At 41.6% G+C, this 24,867-nt stretch overlaps 1 protein-coding gene across 4 annotated transcripts in view; it reads right to left on the bottom strand.

Moving 5' to 3' along the window:
* The window catches only part of ETV6 (ETS variant 6), a 217,738-nt gene that overhangs the window by 130,392 nt on the left and 62,479 nt on the right, over positions 1–24,867 (bottom strand). For 2 of the 4 annotated variants that reach the window (XM_015590066.2, XM_025047431.1), the window contains one exon: positions 1,010–1,136. The exons of 1 other annotated variant lie outside the window; for it this stretch is intronic. In XM_015590066.2, the coding sequence (XP_015445552.1) occupies positions 1,010–1,136 (127 nt within the window). Of the gene's footprint in view, positions 1–1,009; positions 1,140–24,867 lie in introns of those variants that run through there. One more of the 4 variants, XM_015590065.2, reaches the window with a different exon arrangement.

Raw genomic sequence — 24,867 nt, 5'->3', positions numbered from 1 at the left:
CTATTTAAGTTATTAGGATTTAACTAGGGAAGGGCCAAGGTGACCCCCAGCATCCTCCATAATCTGGACTTGTGCCCTCGGGATAATATTCAAGCCAGAGAACCTGGCATTTTCTTGGACATCGTGATCAGGGCGGGAATCAGGTGATTCATTCTCCCCAGCTGCCCCCATCACATTGTATCATCTGGGCTGGGTGGCAGCACAGGAAAGAAAGACAAAAAAGGAAATGACAGGTGTCGGCTGCTTTGGAAGCTGGCCCCAGCAGCGCAAGTGTGTTGGCCCTGCTGCCCTGCCAAGTCGCAGTCGAAGATTCAGACAGGGGAGGTGGGAGGGGCAAGGGCAGAGATGATTTGGGAGGGAAAGGTGGAAATATTACAAACGGACTGTGGAGGCAATGCAGGCATGAGAAGCCAGAGAGAGGGGAGCAGAAGAAAGGAGGGGGAGAGAAAGGCCATATCTAGGCGCATAAAAAGAAACAAACAAAAAAAGCATCCGGCATGGAAAACGAGGGAGGAAGAGACAGGAAGAGCACACAGCTTAAAAATTAGCAAAGCGGGGAGTGAGACTGACTCAGAAGCTGGGACGAATTTAAGGTCTAAAAAAATATTAAAGGGGAATCAGTGTGAATCTAGAAAGAAAGACAAACTGTCCCAACAAATTCACCTTGCTTCTTAGAAGATTTAGTTGACTCTGCCATATATTGTCCAATTCCAGATTTTTAGGAAACATGTCAGAGAGCCGAAATGAATCCACGGAGAAACAAGGGACAGGAATCTCAAGGTTTTCAAAGCCATTCTGAGCAGGGGGGCGAACGACTGCAAAGGAGCTTTGGAAGTCACCGAAAATTCACAATCTCAGAGCTCGTCCCTCTCCAGCTTGAAGCCCTGGCCCCAGGCCCCTTGGCCCCCTGGTCCCCGCACGGTCAGTCATTCTGACCTTGCGGTCCCTCCGTCCGTCTGTCCGTCTGTCGGTCTGTCTTTCCCCGTCCCCGGCGCGCGCGGACACTCACGCAGGTGCGCGGGCAGGCGGATCGAGTCTTCCTCCATCCTGAGCGCTCGGGGCACTGGAACATGAAGTGGCGTCGAGGAAGGGTAACTGGGCACCGGGCTCTCGGGAGGTGTATATGAAATTCGCTCCTGCTGTTAAAAACAAGGGCAGGAAGAGGGGAGGGGGGGAAAGACAATGAACACTTGGAACTGAGGTGTGAAATCAGGGAGTGGGGTGGGGGCCAAAGGGAAGGGCACATCTGAGCCGGGCCCAGCCAGGCTTCACGGCAATCCCACCGGCTCCCTCTCCAGATACTATACGGTCGTCTTTCAGATCCCTAGCATTTGGGATTCATGACAAAAACTCTGGAAAGGTATAAAATAGGGCTTCTCCTTTTCTTTTTCTTCTCTCTCTGCACTGGTGGTTTGTTCAAGTAAAGAGGAAAAACAGGAAGGGGAAACAGAACAGTTATGTCCAAGAGAATGGCTTTAAAGACTCTCAAAAATGAGTTTCTTCCAAGTCATATAATTAATGTCACCAATACTCGAAAACCATGTTTCCTCTTCTCTGGCAATATCCCCGGCTTCTAATCCAAGTATGATCCTATAGTCAGATCCAACAAGAGGTGAGCTCAAAGTGATGGATTATAAATTCGAGATTTAGTTAGTAAATCTATGAGCAAGATTTTTCCACTATCCAGCTATCACATTATACAACCACCAAAACTATCCAAGAATTATTTTTTTCCTTTACAGTAAGGAATCATCTGAACATCAATAGGTATCTCCTTGTCTCTTCATTCTCCATCTCAGAATCAATATTTCCTTTCCTTCTGAAGTATTTCAAAGCTCATTCATAGAATCATCTGCATTTAAGAAAAGTACTGTTTAACTGAAGATACTTATTCAACTGACAAGGAAAGGGGGAGGGGGGCCTCAGCAGATCTACTGTTTAAATTCAAACAGGCTTGTGTTTGTTAGATCAATTAAAACAACTCGATGGGATGGGGAGGATTATTATTTGTTTGAAGTTAAAACATGGCAAATAATGGCAAGAAACCAACTACTGTGTTCAGCCAGATGCTTGCAATTTGCATCTGACATCTACATAAGCACTAGTTTGACTTGCAGTCCATACCTACTAAACATAACTTCCGTTAGTTTCTGTGGTTTAACTAGGCAAAGTAAAGTGGGACACACAAGGTCCAAAAATAGGTTGGGGGAAAAAGATCAGTAAGATGCCATTATGAAAACAGAAATCAGGACCAAAAGAAAAATCACAGGTTAAAATAAAGAGAAGGGGGTGTTTATGTTTCGGAAAGATAGTTCTCTAACATTTTATGTTTCATCAAATGTGCAAAGGGAAGCAGGGGAGTCCCCCAGCCCTATAACCAAATTAAAGGTTTTCTTCTGCTCACAGCCTGGAAAGTTTGGTGGTTGTGGTAGGAAGTTTTGATTTTAAATGAATATATACATATTTTCGTAATTTCCGAATGGAATCGCTATACCTTCCCTGAGGCATCCTCAACCAAGAATTAGGGCATTTGAAATATTTCTGTTTAAATATACATCCTAAAGTTTCCTGGTGAATTTTTAAATTAAGGGCAGTCACACACATCCTAAATTTCATTTCTGTATTAATCAAGATGTCCTGAGAAAGGTCACCTAGAGGCGAAACTTGCAACTTCACTTTTCTTGAACTTTACCAAATATCACACATATTTTGAGCAACTCTAACATAAGGATGAGTTATATTTTTGGCATTTGGTTTGGGGTTTTGGGGGTGAAAGAGGTAAAGACAAACACACGTGTGGGAAACTTACAAAATTTGTTTAGGGTTTTTTTTTTTTTTGGAAGTGAAATAGGCTTTTAAAGCATTTTATAAATAGTCTGTTTTTCTAGTATAACCAATTCTCTGTAAGCTTCAACCCTTGAATAAGCCCCCAGTCCCAATATATATCTAGATATCTTATCTACAGTTAACTTCACTCCCAGAAATAGCTTTCTGTTTTGTTAGAGTTTTTTTGCAGAAGTGAAACTGTTGATGAAGAAAACATTGTGCAGCCAGTTTTCAAATGGCATGGCGTGAGTGCGAGGGAAAAAAAAGAAGATGGCATTTTGTAATACGGTGATGACTTTCTCTTTAAAGCATGGAGAAACTCCCAAGATCCTGTAACTATTCCACATGAGTGACAGGCCACCTCATCCCAGCCTTCCTACCCCTCGCCAACTCCACTGAGGACAAGCTGGCAGAAACCCAGTCCTCAAAGTAGATGTTATTTTATCTGGGGAAAAATCTATGTCCGGCTTACTTATAAAAGACAAGCTAAGTACTACCTTTAAAATGTGTATACTCTGACTTGCTAAGTTACCATTGTGCTGTACCTTCATTTCACCGTACTTTCTCCGGAGGCAGCCCCAAGTGTGTCTGCACTTCTTCATGGTTCCCTGTCCTTACTGCTACACTGAAATGCCACCCTTCAGTGCTTGCCCTGGGATTTTATGCCACCTCCCCACCCATTGGAAACAATTCTAGTTGGAGACAACTGTGCTATCTGATGAGGAAACTTATGAAAAGAAGGCCAGAGACTGAGTGAGTGTGGACGCTGAACTCCTCTCATTCTCGGTGACGGCTTCCACTCAGCGAGACTGTGACACCATAAGCTTTGGATGGGAAGCTCTTTTGAAAAGGTTCAATGGAGAGACTTATCAGTAACAGAAGAGAGGGTACCTTGATCAAGAGGGGGAAAAGTAAAAGTAAAATGTACTTCTAGGGCTTCCAGCGTTTGCTAGCAGCCATTACACACTATCGTGACCCTCGGCCCAGCGGCCAGCAGCGCACTCAGAACCCTAGGGAGGATGTAGCTCAGTGCCTGGGCTCTTTTCCGAGGAGAACAAAACACACACCTGGGAACCCCACACCACAGACTCATCTCCTTTTGTCTTTTTATTAGTCTCTAGGGTGACTCACATGGTCCGCATTTTTCAATCTATTTCTATAACCATGCACTTAACATCCACAGTGGCACATTCAGCAGATTATCAGCAATTAGAAAAATGAAACAAATCCCACCATCTCAGATGGAGACATCTAGACAGAGAGGCTTAAGGAGACAAATATCCAATTTCTCGAATAAAGGAAACCTCTTTATTCTCACTACTGCTTCTCTGCTCTGACCCAACCAAAGAGAAGGGAAGCACCCGCTTAGAGCTCATTCACCTCTGAAACAAACAGTCAGATGAAAACCAAAGGTGCTTCATTTTAACATTAGAGAGGGGATAACAATTTTCCCAAGAGGATCATAACCACTACCTTAATTAAATTAAAATGCTACAGACAGTGATATGAATGCATTCGAGTGTTGTAGAGGGATAAACTGCCAGCGGAGGTCAATGATGTGACTAAAATTGCAGTGATGTGGGAACATTACTGTTTAGATGCTAAAAAAATAAAACAGGCTGCTCTGCTCTCAAATCTGCAGACACAACCTATCAAACCAACCAGAAGATCAAAAGAGAAGCATCGCCATTTCTAAGGCCAATTGTAATACCTATGAAAAGAGGGGTGGGGGGTGGGTGGGAAGAGCAGTAGGAAGCTCTGAACTGAGAAAATAAGGCTAAAAATAGTTTTAGACAAGGGATGAAATGTAAATTTTACTAACCATTATAGAAAGCTTTTTTTTTTTTTTTTAAATTTACGTGGAATATGGAGTGGTGTGGCTGCAAGCACAGCTACTGAAACCAGGATGTGTTCAGCTCCCCCTCCTCAGTTCTGCCCCCAACCACGAAGGACCAATGAAGGGTACCCATCTCATGCTGCTCATTTTTAAACCAAGTGCTTAGGAACCTGTGACTATCACACGAATCAAGCTTATACATTTTGGGCTAAGTAGAAAAATGGCATTTCTCCCCACCTCCCACCCCTGCTTGCATATTACAGAAGAGTCAAAAAATGAATATTATTATTACTAAAAAATGTCTTTCCTATTCAAAAAATAGAGAGCATCTATAAATCATGGGGATCCCCCTAGTGCATTTATGCACTTGTTTTTTTACACCATTAACTCTTTGAAAAGGCTGAAAAGTTGAGAAACTTAGAGCCTATTCCTAATGAAATATTAACTTTCTGGAAATAAAGATAAAGCTTTTCTGGAATTGAGAAAAACAGAAATAAAGTTTGGTTTACTTGTAAAAAGATGGTGTACAGGTAATTTCAAAGATTCCTTACTACAAAGCTGAGATGTCCTTATATTAGGATCTTTTTCCAAAAGTAGTCCCCATTCCCAATATAAATGCCAAGAATGCCCCAGTGATGGTTTCGGAAGCCTATGTATAGTACTGAGGTGGAAGAGTGTCATAGAAACAGAGCAGTGAATGATGACCATGGCCATTTCCTGGTATACTCTGGTAAAAATGCCACAGGTACCCTTTGCATCCTGCAGCATTTTGGTGCGCCGTCTCTGCACTGAAAATCGGCAGCCCAGACAAGATGAAAACAGCAGGCACCAGAGATACAGTGGACACAAGAGTAATATTCAGTATTTTGAGGGAAGGACTCTTTTCTACCTGCAGGTTTTTAGGAAAGCGGATGCTTGTACTGTAGTTGTTTTCTGTAGCTTGAACAGAAGAAATCTTTCCTATGGGAAGCCATTTATTGAGATTTGCTAAACTTAAGTCTCGAATACACAATTATTTAAGTACATTCTTCTGGCTGCAAAATGATTCAAGGTGGTGACTGGCTTTCTTTAAATAAGCTTTCATTAACAAGAGAAAACGACATATCACCAAAAAAATCAACAAGATCGAAATTTGAGAGGCACAGTTTTCTACATTTTTGGCATGGTAATCTGTGTAGGAATACAAATAGATATACACAGGAACCTAAATTAACACACTCTTGAATGTCAATTCTTTTACTTGAACAACTACACTGAATATTTTGTTTACCCCCAAATATAGCGAGATCAACTTAAAGAACTTGAGAAAAAAATGCAAACGTTGGTCTTCCTTTTAAAATATACATTATACACGGAGCCACAGACCATGACATTTTTGGCATGCCCCTAGAAAGAACAGATTACATTGGGATGTGGAATACACACACCTTAGGATGTAGGTGTTCAACTATGAATTTTGAAGTAGAAAACCAGATCCATCAAATCAGAGCAGTGAAGTTGCACTGCTATCTTTCCATCCCTTCGAGGCTCCAGAAGATGTCTACACCCGTGGCCTAGGTCAGCTCTCCTCTTAGTGCCCAGCTCCTCTCATGAGAGAAACACCCTTCTGGGTACTGACTGAGTCATTAGAGTTTTGCAACTAAACTGGTCTTTTGCTTTAAACATGCCTGAAATAATTTCAGGATAAAAAAAACAATGGGAGTACTCCGTGAAAATTAGGGTAGGTGGGAACTATACTCCTGGTCTCTGGAGCTTCCTCCCTTGGTCACCCAGATGCCTGTTCAGCCGTGGCGGATGGGGGTGGCGTGGTGCAACAAATCCCACTCACACTGATGTCGGGGATCTACTAGGAGCTCAGCTTCACCGGTAAGAGGAGTGCTTTTGCTTCGGACATTGAAGAAGTGTTTAGGACCTAAAATATGCAGGTTCATGCATATTTAGAACTGAAATAGTCCCTTTCTTTACCTTCTAGCCTATCACATCCTAAAATCAGAAGACAATGTATTGTGTATGTCAAACAGATAAAATTAAGTCAAAGCATCTTATCCCTCCCTTTACCCAGAACTATGCTATCTACGCACAGTAAGGTGACTAAAAAGAAGCGTTAGCAATAGACCCTGCAATCAAGCATTGCTGTAGAAAGTCATTCAGGTTTTTTCCTCCCTATGATAGTTATGAAATATTTTAGGATTCATCAAGCATCTACTAGGAGCCAAGGCCTGTACTAGGCATTATGAATTCTGCTACCATAAGTCCCAGAATTTCCAAGATGGCACCAATATTAAAAATTCTGGGTCATTTTCCCCAGAAATACATATGGGTACTCATGCATAATAGTTATACCCCTCAGAACATACGTTCCAATCTTAGTTGGAAAATATAGTCACTGTAGGAAGGGCAGCTAGCATGAAGAGAGCCCTTGGAATGTGCCTCCCAAGAAGACTTTATTTCAGACTCACAATAACCCTGTAAGGAAGGCATCATTATCTCCATTCCACATGAGCAACCTGATCTGAAGATCACAGGAGTTCAGCAATCTGTTCAAGTCACCAGCTTGGGAAAGGGAATAGTTGGCATAAAGAAGAGAAATAAGAAATTACATTTAAGTGGCACTGGCCAGTCCACGATGGCTTCACAACTTCTGGGGAATATCCCGAGAGATAAATTCAAGCTTGTAAGGATGATAGCAGCTTTGGAATGTTTCATTGCTTTGTGTCCTCGCTTCTCACAGAAGTTTAGTGCAGTTCCTATGGGTCAGTCAACAGAGCTGCCTAAGCCAAGCTGCTGACTTTCTTAATCCTGTTTCTTATCCTATGAGGAGCATAGATGGAAGGAGTTGATGCATTTAGCTGAAGGAAAGGGACCAGATAAATACGATGTATGAAAGAATTCCTCCAGGCATGACCTCTGAACAGGCACAGCCATTGGTATCATCTAGGGACGTGTATTACCTGTGGACACAATCAGCAGGGCCAATAGGGCATTTATAGATTGCCGGTACATATGATGACTTCACCTTATAGAAATCACATCTTAGGTAATTTTTGAGTAAAAATACATTACTTTTGTCTCTAACATTTCCTTAAACAACAAAATACAATTCCCTTACTCAACTCCTTTCCCTTTATCCAAGAGCAGCAAATCTAAATATACAGGTGAGACAAACAGGAGCAGTAAGGAAAAAAGGCCCTGTCAACATTTATTCGGAGCCTGCGGTGTGCAGATTGCTATACAGAGAAGGAGCTGAGTTGGCCTCCAGAAATCACGGTGGCCACAGTCCAACAAGGCTTCTCCAATGGCCTGAAGATGCGGACTCCCATTCTCTCAAATGACGAATGGATGGAGGATCTAAAGACATTCGTGGCCTGTGGGGAAAGAAAGCTTTAAAGGATGCTCATGGGAAGGACCGGTGTAAGGAAGGGTTAATGCTGACCTATAACCTTTCAGAGGGCGGGGCCAGCAACAGAGACCTATGGACTAGAAATATGTGTGTGGCTTATTGTTCCCCCGAAAGCCAATTTTAAGCTGAGACTAGGTGACTCTAAGAGGGGTCCCTGCCCCAAGAAGGAGCTCAGGTGGAACTTGAAGGTGCCTTATAACTCTAAAATGCTGCTTCTATATGATCGCACATCTCCTGGCAAGTCAAAGGTTATTAACTACAGTATGGGTGGAACAGATCCAAATAAAACATAAACACCACAATCTCCTTTTCCATAGCCCCCTGAGTTCCCTCCCAGGATCCTAGGGAATCCTACTGCTTAGAAAAAGCACTGGTGTCTAGAACTAAGAGCAACCACTTTAAAGACAAGTCCCCAAAGCAAAAAACAAACAAACAAACAAAAACCACAAAAACAAAAAACAAAACTCAAATAGATTTCTTTATTGTTCTAATTTTTATAGTTTAATTAAAATCCTCTCCAACCTTGAGATGCTGATTTTTTTCTGAATTTCTTAAATATTTCTGACATGAATTAGTAAGTATAGAATCTCAAGCTATGACTCCTTTTCATGCCAGGTTGTGGCTTCCAGGGATGTTTTTTTGCTTGAAGGGTGCTCAGCTTATTTGGCTGGAACCCAGTTCTGATGCAAACAAGGTCACAAGCTTCAGACCTGGGTGGGACAATTAAAAGCACGCCCCTCCACGTCCCAGCTTACACGAGTTACTACCATGATGTAGATGATTGATTTCGCTCAAAGTGGAGAGTAGGTAAACTCAGCAACATACATCACCACTCCTGAAAACCCCAGGAAAGTACATGTCCTACTGAGAGTGGTTACTTCAGTATAAGAAAGCTGGTTATATGGAACCAGCAGGCGTTACTTCTGGGAGAAATGAAGTCTTGCTGCTGGATTTATCCAGAAATGCCCCTAAGCTTTTGATCAACCTTTTGAAAGAGAGTCAACTAAATCCTTTCTTCCTAACTAATTCTAATAACAGAAGAAACAGGTATTTAAATTAACAGCAGCTTATATCCTGGGCTCAACGAAGAGCCAAGTTCGGCTTTTTATTAGCTGCTTTCTCCTTCATTAATGCTATTTCCCTTAATGGTTCGGCTATTACAATTAGCCAGTCTGCAGTGTCCCTGCCTGGGGCTAACGAGCAATGAACTGAGAGAGTTGCTACTTAGTTGTATCAAGGACGCCATCAGAGAGGCTTCTCAATTTCTCTCACCAAAGGAGAGATACCTTCCAGGCATATTCTACCTGCCTTGTGACTGCTCTCCTACAGCACTTACAGTGCCCCTGGGGTGGGAGCTCCTCAGGGCATCATGGGACCTTAAAACCTGGACAGCAGAAAGGATGAGGGTCAGGCTTCTGCAGAGCCCAGAGGCATAAGGAGCCCAAAGCGTTGCTTCAAGCCTTTGTATCAATCATTAATTCCTCCCTCCTTTGCCACTTCCCTTCTCCTGCCTCATAAACCCTTTCTCCCCTCCCCAAGCAACTTTCTTCTGTGACATAACTCTGGGCTTTGCTCCTTATCATCTTTCTTGAATAGCTGTATCTGGAAGTCTTGTAAAAGGAAGAGAGATAAAGAGGAGCAAAGCCCAGAGTGAGGCAACTCAGACCTCCTCAAAAACTAAAAAGATTTTTTGCCCTCTGATTTATCTTTAAGAGTTGTCTACAGCTTAATAAGAAGTTGTCTACAAAGCCTAATAAGAAGGTTTTAAAGACTTGATACCAGAGCAAGATTTACATTCTAATTCAAATGAGGGTAATCCATAGAAATGCTGAATAAAGCTGAATAAAGTCTCTAAAATGGCAGCCTCAAAGGAGCTGATTGCATGACGTCCTACAAGGTCCTGACTGCATGCAGCCTATTTCCAATGAACCAGGAGACGCGATTAAGGAAGAAAGCTGGGTTACAACCACTACCACAGCAAAGCGAACAAATTTCCCTGCCCTACATACATCAGATAAGTCTTCCGTTGCCTCAGGCTGAGAAATAAATATAAATTTAAAAAGCCTTGTAAACTATACCTAGAGTAACAAGTGCAAATTAGATCTGGAAAAGATTTATATCTCTGGAAAATGTTTACTACCAAAATAATTTTCAATAAAACCATGTAAGAACACTGCGCTTAAAAACAATGTAAGGGAAATAAGTCGGCATCTCCTCAGTGTTGCTATCTGAGAAACTGGCATAACAACACCCAACCTTTACAGTCACATAACATTTTAAAGATAAATGATATGAAGCTTATAAAATATTATGAGTTTCTTGAAACAAAAGCTCTCTGTAAATGCAAGACATTGTTATGATGAGGAATTCGAGAAGTCACAAATAAAGTATTACTTTTTATGGCTGTTTTAATAATTAAACTTGTCTTTCTATGGTAGAATGGGAAATTAACTTAATTGAAATGAAGACTGAAGATGACAATGACCTCAATATATGACTGAGTAATTAGGGCCAAATTTATCTTTTTTCCCCCCAACCTCTATTACTCTAAAAAGTAACATATAAACAACATTGAACACCGATGAACAGTGTCTACATTTCCTCTTCTGGAAAAACTTTTCCAGAAGTAATCATCTTGGCAAGTAATTTCTACCACTACTTGTCAAAAAATCACAGAAATTCCCTGATTCTTAGATACAGGATTCCTTATAGGAGCTCAGAAAAGGCATCTTCCCCCTCACTGCAGTCACAGTTCAAAAGATTTGGGAGTTTCGTTTTTGACAAATGATCACTGAAAATGGGTTCCGCTGACGAGGTGAATATTACCATGAAAAATGCCTCAGGCATCAGCACCATTCTAAAAATTTAATGACAGGAATGAGAATGAAATATGTGTGTGTGCATGATAACAACGATTAACAGAATATTAAGCAGCTTGAAATAATGTGTTGCATTCTTGTAGCCCTGTTGTTAAGACTAATTAATAGTTTATTTTATGCAAGATCGTGTGCCTTCATTAAAACTACTAGTGATCAGTAATACATGAAAATATGCTTGAATTTCCACATACTTCAGGATGTGAAGATCAGCTAACAATTTAGAAAACACACATTTTAAACCAGGAATTCTGAATCGTCACCGGACTCATCTAGAGAAGCTTTAAGAAAAAAAGAATCTCAGTGTCCAAATAAATCAGCCAGGCATCAATAATTTGTAAAGCTTCCCATGTGATTCTAATATGCAGAGGGGTAAGGCTGAGAATCAGTCTTAAATCAAGACATAAAAAGAGTATGTCAAGAAAATACATGTTAAATGATTATCTTTCACAACAGGTTTTTAGAAACCTTATTAACCAATTTGCTAATTGTCCTTCCCTCCTGAGTAAATTGCTATTGTTCTGCCTTTAATCATAAAATGGAGATTATTGGTATAATATAGGAAGTTCTTGAATGATGACTACCTGACCTATATATGAACAACTGCCCCAGACAGGTGTGCCTGCAGTGGTTCCTCTTCTCTCCCAACTGCCTCTGGAGTTCCTCCTCTACGCACCCCAGGAAGGCTGCTCAGCTTCACCATCTGGAGATCCTCCTGGAGCTCGCGTTCTCAGCACTGGCTGCACTTGAGGTGTACAGCAATAGCAAGACAAGGTTAATGAAGAAACAAGAAGGAAAGAAAACCCATTCTACTTCTGGCCTTGCCCTCCCTTCCCCCTCTCCTACCCAGAAGTTTCTGTCTGTCTTCATGTGCTCAAGTCCCAGACTCCCTTCCTGCTCAAGAATGAATCCACATGAAAACTGAAGAGCCTCTTCGCTAGGTGCAGTAATCTCTGGGTGAATCCCATGATGCCAGCAGAGCTGCATTTGTGCCATTCTGAAGTGGCAAGTGGGACATGGTTTTTTCCCCCAAAGTAACCTTGATACTAGTGATCAGGTCTCTGTTTTTGGTACAATGAACTATCAACTGATTATAATTTGAAAAAACACCTTGAACTCTAAGCAGCTGACTTCTTAATAAAATCTTATAACCCTAAACTAGTAGATGGAAAGAGCCTGCTAATGCTCTTCACTTGTAAGACAGTTTATAGGCCTTCAATTAAGGCCTATAAATTAAATGCTGCCAAATCCTCTTAACACTCCTAGAATTATGTCAACAAAACTAGCACAAAACCTACTTGACAGATGTAAGAATTAAGGCTGAAGGGTTATAAAATTCTTGAATGAATAACCTAACTTCTCTTGGATGGAGCTAGCAGTCTTAACCCAATGTTGTCCTCTTTCTCCAGTTACTTTCTGCCTATAATGTTTTTTAAACTCTTAGTTTTCATAAAGTTTGTGTATAAAGTAGCTCTGAAGGGGAGGGATAGCTTACTTACCTCGCTGATTGACGTATTCATTCCTTGATAAAAACATTCTCAAAAAAAAAAAAAAAAAAAAAAGCCAGTGGAACTTAAAGTACTCAAGTTCTCTTTATAAAACAAAATTTTCAACAGTTTCCAAGCATTTTGACATTATTATTATTTTCTCTCTTCTTTTAAGCAAAATAACAGTTCTAAAACAGTGATAGAATTGTGACACAAATATGGCTTTATCATCCGAAATTCATTCAGGTGTTGAAACTACGAGAGTGGATAGTAATTCTCTTCACATCTTCAGAAAGCTGTGAAGGCATGCTACGGCATCGTCAGTTGAGCCTTACCAATGGTTTCAACAACAGCTCTAACATGGAGACCCCAAAAATAAATGTCTAGTTTTCAGAAGCTAATCTTGAGTGTTACCACCAGATTATAGGACAAATACTGATAAGATGAAAACCTCCGCATGACTCTGAACATCCTAAGACCTCAATAACAATCCCATTCATTTCAAACCACTGTCAAGAAACGCTTTCTAGTTCAATAAAGGCGTTTCGAAAATTTCTTATAGTTAATTATAAGTTTTTAACTCTATTACCCTGACTGATTTAAGCAGTTCCTTCCCCATCCATGGACTCAGCAGTAGGTACCCATTCAGAGCTTCCCTACCTGCCTCTCCTCTAGCTCCAAGCCAAGTCTCCCAAGTTCATGCTCACCTGACCTCCTCAGCAGACCTTGCCCTTGAGTTTGGATCTAAGTCTCATCTTCACAGTTCCTTGTTTCCAGGTCAATGGTTTGCTGGAGCTTGGACTTTGATCTTCCTGTGTTCACATCCACAGTCAGGGGCCTACCTTACCTTCACCTGCATCTCAGACCCCCCAAACCAAACTGGAGCCCTAGGTCCTCCCACTCACCCAGTAAGGAAGATTGTCATTAGCAGAAAATTCCGCCAGAGCAGGGACCCTTCCTGTCTTGTTCACTACCATATCCCTTGCACACTGAGTGGTGCCTGTTGGCTCACAGTAGGTACTCCTTAAGTAGTCACTGAATGACTGAATGAAGAAGCCTCATTAGACAATCTCAGAGCATTTTCTAATGCCAACATAAACTCATCTTTAGTCCTGTGTTTTCCCCTAGGGCTAGCGAGTGACTTATTGACAAAGTTTTAAGTCCAACTGTCTACATAAAAATCTTGCTGCAGGCTGCCAGCACCACCTCATCTCCTACTTCTCTCCAAGAGACACGTTCACTTCCCGATTATCCATTTATTTTTAGGCCTTATTCCACATGGTTCCAAGTTACCGGGCATACCTTACTTACTATGATCTTATCCCATCAACTCTGCTGCCTTTCAAGATAGATGCTCTATAATGGGCTTATTATACTTATCCCAAAGATGCCATCATTCCTCAAAAGTACTTTAGAAACACCTCTTTTAGGACTTTCTGAGCCAGTTATAGATAATGGTTTATTGCTATTTCTCGTATGTGACCAAAAAAACCTTACTTACAGACTTGACGCCAAATTATTTCGGCTATTTCCAAAATTTAAATCCCACGTCAAGGAACAAAGTTGTTCATTAATTATCTATGTGATGTTTCTCTCCCAGCTAGACTTAAAAAAGTGGTGACACGCACTGTGTTTGCATTGTTGACTGCACTCCCCCCATGTGCCTGATACGCTGTAGATACACCACTAATAATTGGCGAGTGAATTAAAGAATGATCTGAAGACCTTTCAAAAAGATTTTTCTTTGGTTCAACAAATACCTGCCTGACACTGCTAGGTGCTGAGAATATGGAGATGTGTAAAGAAAAAAAAAAATCTTCCTTAAGGAGTTTAAAGTCTAGAGGGGGTAAAAAAAACTTAAAGGGAAAGGAAAATGAAGTATTATTTATTGTCAACTCTTATGTAAAACAGGCACATACAGTACTTCATTTAAATGTCCCAGCTATCAAATAAGCATGACATTTCAATCCTCATTTTAAAAACTAAGAAACTGGGATTCAGCAATGTTACATTAACTTGCATAATGTTAATAAGTGACAAGCTAGTCTCTGAACCCAGAGCCTAGGGACAGCAAAACCCAGGTCCTTCCTTCCAACGACACCAAGCAAGGTGTATACAATTCAGGTAAGTGTTTTGTCTTGTGACTACTTTTGAAACTCTGAAGGAAGCAAGACTTACATGGCTATTTGAGTGCTGGTACGGGTATACTTTCTGTTAGCCTTATCCCATACTACTCTAGAAATCACGTTAGGTAACACACCAACTCTCTTCTCACTAAGAAGTACTCCAAAGACCAGCTCCCTTGCCCTCACTCCCACGTCAAGAAGCAAGGCTTATTTAATCACAAATCCATGACACCCATTCTGATATTAGGGTGAAGGTTGGTAGACCTTTAAATGCCTACAGAGGGGGTGAGTGGATTAAGCTGCAAATAAACACTGGTACACATGGAATTGGAAGGAAGAACGAGGCCTTTGGGATGTAGGCCATAAATTACCAAGACATTTTGCCCACCCTTACTAAGGAGGAAATGAAGAATGGAGCCTTTCAAGTTTCATTCCAGTGACATTTTAAAGAGACAAGTTTCATATTATGACAAAAAAAAATTTAGAATCTCGGAGCCATGATTTCCTTTCCTTTAGACTGCTTTATTCGGTTCCACATCTATTGTAGAGCAGTGCAGAGTGGTGGTTAAGAGCTCTGCTTGGAGGCACGAGGCTTGTTTTGACTCTTGGTTCTAGCACTTAACTGTGTGACTTTGTACAAGTTACTTAAACTCCCCAAGCCTCAGTCTCTTCATCTGTAAAATGGGATAGTAACACTGGTTCTGCCTGAAAAGGTTGTAAGGATTAATGGAGATAATACGCTAGAACTTAGCATAGTGCTGGCACATAAAAGTATAACAAGTATCAGGGACAAGTTCATGTGCCAGGGTGTGGCAAATCTTAAGGACATACAGATAGATACAGTCATTTTTGAGGTGGCTTGGTAGTTACATCTGTGGTAGGCACAAGATATCACATGATTACATACAGAACTCTGGTAAAAGACACGAGGCTCGTGTAAAACTACGATCTATTATAGAGTTTAAGTCACTTTCAAGAAGCTTTGCAAATCATGTTTTTAGCAGGGGAAAAAAAGGGAAAATGAAAATCAAAGGACTCAATTCCTATAAAGATGCTACAATAAGAGAAACAGACACTGCCAGGTCTGCATGTCCTGGCATGATGAGACTATCCATCTACCTGGATTGAGTAGGTACTTAAGCAGAGACATTTCAAGGTAATTTCTGTTACATGAACACCCACGCTCTGCCCAAAGGGAAAACCTGCATTTGCTTCTTCTGATTCACATGTTAGTGACTACAGGAGACCAGGTGGTCTGCTGAGCAAAGGTTTTCCCACTGTCTGCTACAACAGTCAGTACAGTGGGCCAGCTCTCAGCGCCAGCTTCATGTGGACTTACAAATCAACTCTTCAATACCACTGAGTGTGGGGATGGTGCTGTGGAAGGTGCCTACCTTGCTCTAATAACGAGCACGTTTTATTTCTTGCATCGAGGTAACTGGTTCTTTGCTAACGACACCTCTTTTTTCCAGATGGTTCCATCAATATTCGGGGGCAGTGTGGCCGAGAATGAGTTGTCAGGGCAGAGCGTGGTACAATTATTCAATCAGTACCCACTCACTGTGTATTTACTCTCCTCTACTTATATGCTTTTCTGTAAGCTCCAAAATTAAACCGAGGGAAAAAATTAAAACAAGGTGGGTGATATTTTAGGGAGCGCTGTACAGGCGGAAGGGCTAAAGGAAAATGAAGAGGTGAGTAAAATATATTCAGCACCTTATATGTGCCGGATACTTAAGCCATGATATCTTTCTGTTTTGTAAATGAAAAAAATCCAAGTCTCGGCAAGCTTAAAGAACTTGTTTTCCAATGTCTTATAATAAATGGTGCTAGACTTTGAATTAAGGTATGTCGGATTCCAAAGCCATTATTCTTCTGCATTTTCTCCCCAAAATGAGGAGTAAGGATCTTTGGCAAAATGAAAGTGGTACTGTGGAATCATGGAAGATAGTAAAAAAAATAGGTTTTGAAAATTCTAGCATTTCGCAAGATGACTGGAAACCTGGAGTTGGGCAATTTAAATAGCAGAGAGGACATTCTGACATGCAGGGTAATGTGTTTAGGCCCAGGGTCAAGGTGTCCTAAGAGCAAGGATCATTCTAGGTCCTCTACAGGCAGAAAAAGTTGTCTGCGTGTCAGGGATACCTGGAGAACCGTGGAAGCTGCCCACTCCTTCTCTGACTCTGACAAAGCAGCACATTCAAAGAACACAGTGTAAGATGGCAAAAACAGATGAGGTGGGACAACAAGGGTGAAAATACCCTAAGTATGTGGAAAGACTGAAGGAAACTGTCCTCCTTCTGAGCAGAGCTTGGCGATGGAATCCATTTCTTCTTTGACTTCTCTTGTTTCCTACTTCCTGCTTCTTTCCCATAGTAAGTGTGAACAGAAAAGGGCCCTAGAAATCAAAACCAGTACTCATTTTTCAGACGAAAAATCTGAGACCAACAGAAGTGTCTGAAATCACACTTCTTGTTTCAGAAATCAGGTAGTTATCAGTTCTTGTTTTCGTTTTCTACCACATACTGTAGTAGACACAGGGTAGATCACACACACACACACACACACACACACACACACACACACACACAGAAATTTTACTTTGTAAGCACAAAGATATCCCTACTTATCTCGACTTCTCCAAACCCCAGGACTGTGTACTTTGAATCTTCTTCTACTGAACTGCATTAAAGATTTGCCCTGTACCATTCACAAACTATTGCCTCGGTCATGTCTAAGGTACCTGGTCAGGTTGCAGGTAAGGGCTGTGGGGTGGGAGGGAAGATTTTTCTTTATTCAGGGCTCCCTGCACTGGTCGCCTTCTTGGTGACAACCAGCCATCCTGATTTTCCTGAGACAGGGGTAGGGGTGGGTGGGAGGGTGGGGGTTGTTCCGGGGTGAGGGATTTCAGTGCCAAAACTTGCAAAGTCCCAGGAAAACCAGGACAAGTTGGTCCCTCTATTGCCTTCAGTAGGGTCACAGTATCAACTGAGCTAAAAGACCCAGACAGATAAAATGCATTTAGCTGGAAGTTTTAGCCAGCCTAACACTAGCTAAATGGTAGTTAACATTTCAAGTTTTTAAGAAAAGAAGCAGGATGAAGATTAATGACCATAATGGGCTTTGAGCCCTTGGGGAGGAAGGTATTCTCAAAGTAGGAAGTGTTAAGTCCATAAAAGAAACAATATGAGAATGCAGTGGGGCTTTTTCATACCTAACAAGTATGACTAAACCTCTAAACACTTCCTGTTCTGTCCCATGTTTTGCTGAAATTCGTTTTTCCTTATCAGCCAAGAAGGTAAGGGGAAAAAAAACTGTTCTCTCTTCTCTTCTTAAGAATAACAGAGGGGAATTTTAAAACCTCCAAAGGTTTAGCAAGCTCTTGCTTTCACATAGAAATATTATGAGAAAACAAACAGCTCTCATTTTTCTCCTTAAGCATTCTAAATTCTAGCTACATATAATTTTGAGTAAGTATAAAACCATCTGATTAGGAAAGATAAATACTTGTACCCATTCAGCCATCTAGTTATATCTTGAACAAAATTGTTGTTGTTGTTGTTGTTGTTAAACAGTGTGGTAGGTGATGACATACAACACTAAATAAGGAGACTATGTTTTTATTTCATATGTCGCAGCATCCTAAAGATCAAAAATTGCCTTTTTAGATGTAGTCATGAGTCTTCCTATTGCAGTAGAGAAAGAGAACCACTTCTAACATAAAACTCTACAATTAAATAATTTCTTCCCATTCAAAAAGAGCAGTGCCACAAAAAGCAGTCTCACTTCCACCATTTCTGGGTCACCAAATACACTGGAGGCACTTGGCCTACAATGGGATAGAAAGGATGTGAGCCAAGGAGGGGGTTACACCAGGGCACAAGTCAATGGGTTCCCTGACTCACGAGAACAGCTTCAAGCCGCCCTGTATCCATATTGGGGAAAAGCCTTCTCCCCGCTTCTCTGATCTCTTGGAAGCATGACTTGAACAATATAAAGTAATATTTTAGGGAAGGGCAAATGGCAGCCGACTGAGGGGCCCAAGAACCATGGAAAAGGCTTTTTCTCCTTCCATCTCTACTCTAATGGGTTGACTGTTGTACCCTCCAAAACAAAAGAGGCCAATTAAAACCAAGCTCACAAATCCGCCCCCGTTCTTCCGTGCATAAAGCTGCCGACACCATTCTCTTCATCTGTAGGATGAAGTCTAGAGAACTGAAATGGCAGGGTGACGGGACAGCAGAGCAGGAACAAGTGTCAGATGTCTGCCCAGCAACATGGCCAGCTCAGGTAACAATGCCACCTCACCAGAGTCCACGGTCATTGAACTCAGCTCGCCCCCTGGGATGCGATGAACCTTCCGTCCTTGATTAGACCTCTGGGTCCTGCCTGCACGAGGGCCTTCTGGGTGCTCTCTGGGCCTCAGTGACTGGCACCTTTGTGCACACTACAATTGGCTTCTTTGAGCCCAGCAATCCCAGACCAGGAGCCTTGTTGCACTTCCTCTGTTTACACAAGACTTGTCGAGCAGGTTATGCTGCTTTTCTGCCACTTTTCTTCCCAAACACTTCTAAAATGCGAAGACATCGGGAAGCTAATAAAGAATAGGGTTTTCTCACCACAACCCCAAAGATGTACAAAGGCTTTCACAGGGCCTAGGCTTTGTGGAAGGCCTGCTGCTGTTCTTTTAAATGGTAGAGTGTGTTTTTAAAGGTTGTAAGGGAAGAGTTGTCAAAAAGTAAGGTCGAAGTCAAATACACTGTGTCGCTGTCATTGAGAGTGGCCTCTTTCCAGAGACAGTAAAATGCGCCCCTCAAAGCTGGCAGCAAGTCCCATGGTTGTATCAATAACAATTTTCACTTACCCAGAAAAATCCCCCTAGTAGCACACAGATGTTCATACCCTTCCCTCTCTATTTTGCAGATCTAGAAAAAGTGGTAGAAAGAAATTAAATACCTTCGTGAAGCAGCAAAAAAACCTAGGGATAGAACCCAGGACAGCTAGCTTCCTGCTTTAACCCACATATCCAGCACACCACAGGAAAAGTTATTTTTTCACTACAAAAGAGGAGACCTTCAACTTTAAGCATAAAAGGTTAAAAAAAAAAAAATCTTAAAAGACACCAGTTATTTTGTGGAGAGAAGAATCAATAAAATAGTAGCCCAGGGCATAGTTCTTTCCAGAGGTCAAGATGGGTATCTAACCAAGGTCAAGAGTGTATGAAACCCAGACTTCCAAGGGCTACTATCTTCCCCACGGTATGAGTCAGTCACACTGAGATTGCCTCACGGTTAAGGAGGGAATCATCAAACCGCCAGCAGTAACACCAAATAGGACTGGGATCCCAGCTACTTCTGTCACATCTCCTTTGCCATTCATGGTAGGTGACCCAGGGAGCGACTCTTTCAGATTCTGGGAAAGTCCATTTATTAGGCATGAACCCACACCTACCCGTCCACAGCCCAGCCCCGACCTGTTCCAAGATGGTTGCCCAACAGCTCTAAGGACCTTCAGAAAGATTCTTCAGTTACAGGTACAAGGCCTTTGAACAGGTCTCGAGCCTAACGCTTCCACCCACAGGAGTATTCTCACAAGTACACCCAGAAGATCAGATAAAATCCTGAAAACATGGGCAAAGTTCAACAGAGAGCTGCCCCTTCTAGGCCACAAACTAGCACACCTGGCCATTTGGCAACTATTACTTCCTTTAGCAGATCTTACCTGCCTGAGCAGGAAGCAGTGATAAGGCCAAAGCGAGTTCATGTTGACTGCTATGGTTTCAAACTCATACTTGAGCAGAACTCAGTTTAGAAACAGAACCTTAAACCATTGCAGATCAAATCAATGCTTTGAAATCTATAAAGCCCTACATACTATATTATATATTATTATTTTGATATTCGATAATGCTAAAAGTAGAAGTTGTAAAATAAACATCAATAACAATGGTAGAACAACTATGTAAGCATATAGCTAAAGACCTGAAGAAGTCAGGTACAGGTAGTTGGTTACTATGTAAAAAGGCTCAATTAAAAAAATCTTTTAAAGGGCTTTAAACATTTAATAAACAAATAAATTTAAACGGTATCCTTTAATTATAAATGTCTATGACCCAATTTGAGAATAAAACTAGTGTCATAAATCTTAACTTTGAAGAGGATCTCCAGGTGGCCTCAAGACCTGCCCCATCTCCTCCATCACCTACCGCAAAGTAAATGAATCTAATTTTTTAAGGTGTAGACTCTTCTCTTGTGAGACATACTAGTGCTCGCTAGGGTATAATCCATCCCTAACTTACTCCTCTGTGCTGAACAAATTCCAGCTGGAAAGAGGAAGGGACAGGCAGCAGAAGTCTTTAGGCGAGCCCTATTTACTGAATTGTAGACCATCAAGTCTTACAACTGGAAACAGAGCCAGTTTCTCCTGCCAGGGTCAGCTCCTGTGGAGTCATCAGAGGGGCACTTGGTCATAGCACCCTGCACGCACCTGCGGACCAACAAGCCCTTAAGCCGCTTCTGCACACATGCGATACAGCCTGCACAGAACGCGTGCTATAATGCTTTCTTCACTTTTTAGAACAATGTAAATCAAGTTCATTCCCACACTTTTATGCAAGCCTCTCAACTGGAAAACTAGCTCCAAGTATGCTTGAAGCTGTATTTTCTTAGCTCTTCTTCTTTTCTGAGTCTTTCTTTAGGATTAGTATTCCTCTCAAATGACTTCGCGAGTGACATGGATGAGGGAGATGAGAACAAAGTGATATAAAATGATCGAAGGAAACACGAACATCACACGGGGTACAGGAAGCTCCCAGGTACACTGCCACTAGGTGCGAGAGGGCCCTAGAAGATGGTTTTCATGTGGGGCTCATGTCACAAAAGCTAGTTCTGCGAGATGGGCAGTTGGTTTGTGCATGAGTATGAACAGCCTCCATAGCATACGGGATGCGGGCATGTCTGTGGTATATAAGGTCTCTTCTGTGTCGCTCTGTTGGAGAGTCGCACAAACTCCACATTCAACAGCTTGTTTTCTGGGGTGGTGTATAGCTATGTATGCAAAGGCAGGCTACTTCAGAGCTACAAGGCAGGCCACTGCATATTGGTGTTATTTTCCTTCTGCCCATCTACATATAATGTCTTTTCCCTGACCACAAGTTCAAATTTTGGCACTGACATTTACTAGTTGTGTCATTTTGCACAAGTGACCTGGCCCCTGAATTTGTTTCTCCTCATCTGTAAAATGGAGAAAGATGCCTATCGTGAAAGACTGTGCAGATTAAATGAAGGGGTGTGTGTGTGTGTGTGTGTGTGTCTGTCTAAGGCTCCTACTGCTATATGAAACACATAGGAGGTTTGTTTCTTTCTCTCACTAGCCTAAGTACTTACATACTTAATCCTGAACTGATTTGTACTTTTTAATTATTTCGAGTTTATATGTTATCTAGACTATGAGGAATCAGGTCATCTTAATTTTTTCTTTCTACTGTCTGAGCTGTGCACACATAGGTACCCAGTATCGTGGTCTAGGATATTGGACAAGTGCATCATTTCCTCCACGTTCAATAATCTCTGGTAATGTTTCCTCAGGAAGCCACTGTGAGTTCTGGATACAAGTGATCTCCCCTCTGTCCCTTCGGCCCCTCACGCCCCTTCTTCCATACACATACCTCTGCCATGTGGAACGCCCTGAAGAACTCCCATAAGCCAAGTTACCCACTCATCTGATCACTTCTTGAGTACATAAACATTTCCTAAGTACGTACTATGTGCCAACGAGAGGAACTGTGGATCCACACTTGGACACAGATATGGGAAGACATGACTCTTGCTTATCCTCGAGGCTACTGGAGAGAGTCAGATGAGAAGGCAAAACACGCAAAATAATACAGCGTATCAGATGCTAAGAGAAGAGTATATATCAATCCTATGGGACAAAGACGAAGAAATCTAAATTCAGCCTAAGCACACTATTCTGAAATTTTAAATACGTATTGCCTTTGAGGTCGACCTTTAATGCACTTAATTTTGTTGAAATAGTAGGTGAAAGGGAAACTCCATCCTGGTTTGTTACAAAATAGGTCAACTTATTTTGGAAAAAGTCAAAAGTCATTCCAAAGATACTCTCAGGATTGCCAAGTTCTTGTCAGTACCTTTTCTCATGTTAAGCCATGTACGTTGCAATACAAAAGAATTTTTTTGCAACTCATCTTGGAATTCTGAACAATCCATTCGCACACATATTCATGGCATGACATGTAATTATTTAGCACCAGATTAAGTGTTGAGTGAAAAATAAAGAAAGAAAGAAATATAAATCTGAGAAGCTCCCTGCTAATTCCTGGCAGAGAATGAATGGATTCTGAAGAAAAGACATTCGTTCCCTGACTCAAGGTGAACCTGATAGGGAAAATGGACAGAGAAGTGGGGTAGTGGCCAGTTCACGATAGAAGAGACCAATGGGAAGTGGGAGCACCCAAGGGCAGGAGGATAGGTCCTGTCTGTGTGGATATCGGAGCAGCTCCACTCAAAACTTTGGTGTCTTGAAATAAGGACGCACCCCCCACCCCAGCTTCACGCTAATGCAGAGCACCCAGTCAAATCCGTTTGGGAAGCCTGCAGGGGTCTAATGCGTGGACCACACAGCAAGACAAGCCCCATATCCACATATATATCTACTACAAACACCTTCGTGAACAGTCTAAACAATTTTCTAAGTAAACACTTCATTCCTAAGGCTTTCATTATCTTTTTGTCCCATCTTCCCCTCAGCTCTATTCTTGTAACCAACTCAACCCTTTACTGATACACAGAGCAGAAATAAAGGTTTCCTGAAGGCCAGGTCTTATCTATTTTTGTATCCCACTCCCCATGCCCGCTAGTACCAGGCAGAGTATCTGGCGCATAGTAGACCCTCAATCAATGTTTACATAATACTCAGTCATCGGGCCAACAGAGATAGAATGAGAAAATAGACCCTTGAAACATCACAGGGTATACGGATTCTCCCGTGTATAAAGTCATCCACGCCACATGATTGGCCCCAAACACTAAAGATCCACAAACATGCCTTGCATGGAAGAAAACATCCTTCTAAACCCTCAGAATGTACTCCCTCTCTAGGAGCTGCTTGGTAGTAAGAAGGCTGTTCATGGAAATCTTAAACCTTGACATAGCCCTGGCCGTATCAATTGTGCAAAACTAGCCCTATCAGGAAACCCAAGCTGCAAAAGGAACCGGAGACTCAGGCAGCTGACCTACTTGCAACGTAGTGAAACCGTTTAGTTGTGAGTTTAAACCAACTGCAACTGGTACCTGACAACTAACTTCCCTATAAGACCAAGAGCCAAGCGAGCTGACACACAGCATCCCTTGTGTTGGGGGTGGGGAGAGAAGACTATCTAAGCCTTTTGCTTCTCCCTGGAGCAGCTCCCCTTTGGGCCGTTTCACTGTTCATTAGCACCTCTACTGAAGATAAGCAGGGGAGAGGGAAGGTGAGGAAACTCAAACCAGTCGATGTTTTTCCTTGTTAGCAGTTCTGGTAGACTTGGTGGGAAAAGAATTGTTATTGGCTAAAATGAGACACTGGGACTATCTATGATTTTCAATTTTCCATGTTCTCCCTGCCCCTAATTATCACATATAGTCAAGCCAGCCTATCCTTATAATGATAGCTCAGTCTCCAAGTGAACAGAAGCATAATGTTCAAATTCTAGAATTTTTATAGAGATAACCTATGAGATCTTCTTCTCTTATATTAAAACTCTTAAAAATACCAAAGTCGTGGATAATTCTAATCACAGGCAAAAAGGCTCAAAAATGTGATCACATGAACCCCACCTTAATTTTAATAGTTGACTTTTCCTACTATTCCAACTTTCAGTGACCTGAATACATGCGTCTTTATTTACTTTTATTTACTCTCATAAGAAAAATAAAAAACCTACCATGAATTAGACACCTACTATATTCTAAGGTGCAAGACCTTCTGCTGAATATCTCATACAGATTATATTGCTTATTTCTAAAACATCTTGGCAAGAAATTTTTATCCTGATTTTATAAGGAAACAGGTCTAGAGAATTTAAGCCTGGAAATAGTCAGTACCGGAGCTAAGACTTGAACACAGAGCTGTCTTTCCGCCATCCCCACCCCCAAAACCTGTGCTCTGTCCACGCCACAGCTCAGCCTCACTGATAATATTTCTTACCTCCACCCAGAACTCTGTCTGTGACAGTGCTCTCAAGGATCGTCTGGGGGATGAGTGTACTAATTATTCTCTATGACTTTTAAAGGTTCAGGCTGTACCTGAACGTGCT

The sequence above is a fragment of the Pteropus alecto genome, unplaced genomic scaffold (genome assembly GCF_000325575.1).
Source record: "Pteropus alecto unplaced genomic scaffold, ASM32557v1 scaffold103, whole genome shotgun sequence".
Taxonomy (NCBI): domain Eukaryota; kingdom Metazoa; phylum Chordata; class Mammalia; order Chiroptera; family Pteropodidae; genus Pteropus; species Pteropus alecto.
Note: the sequence above shows the minus strand (reverse complement) of the source record. Positions and strands in the feature narration are given on the sequence as shown.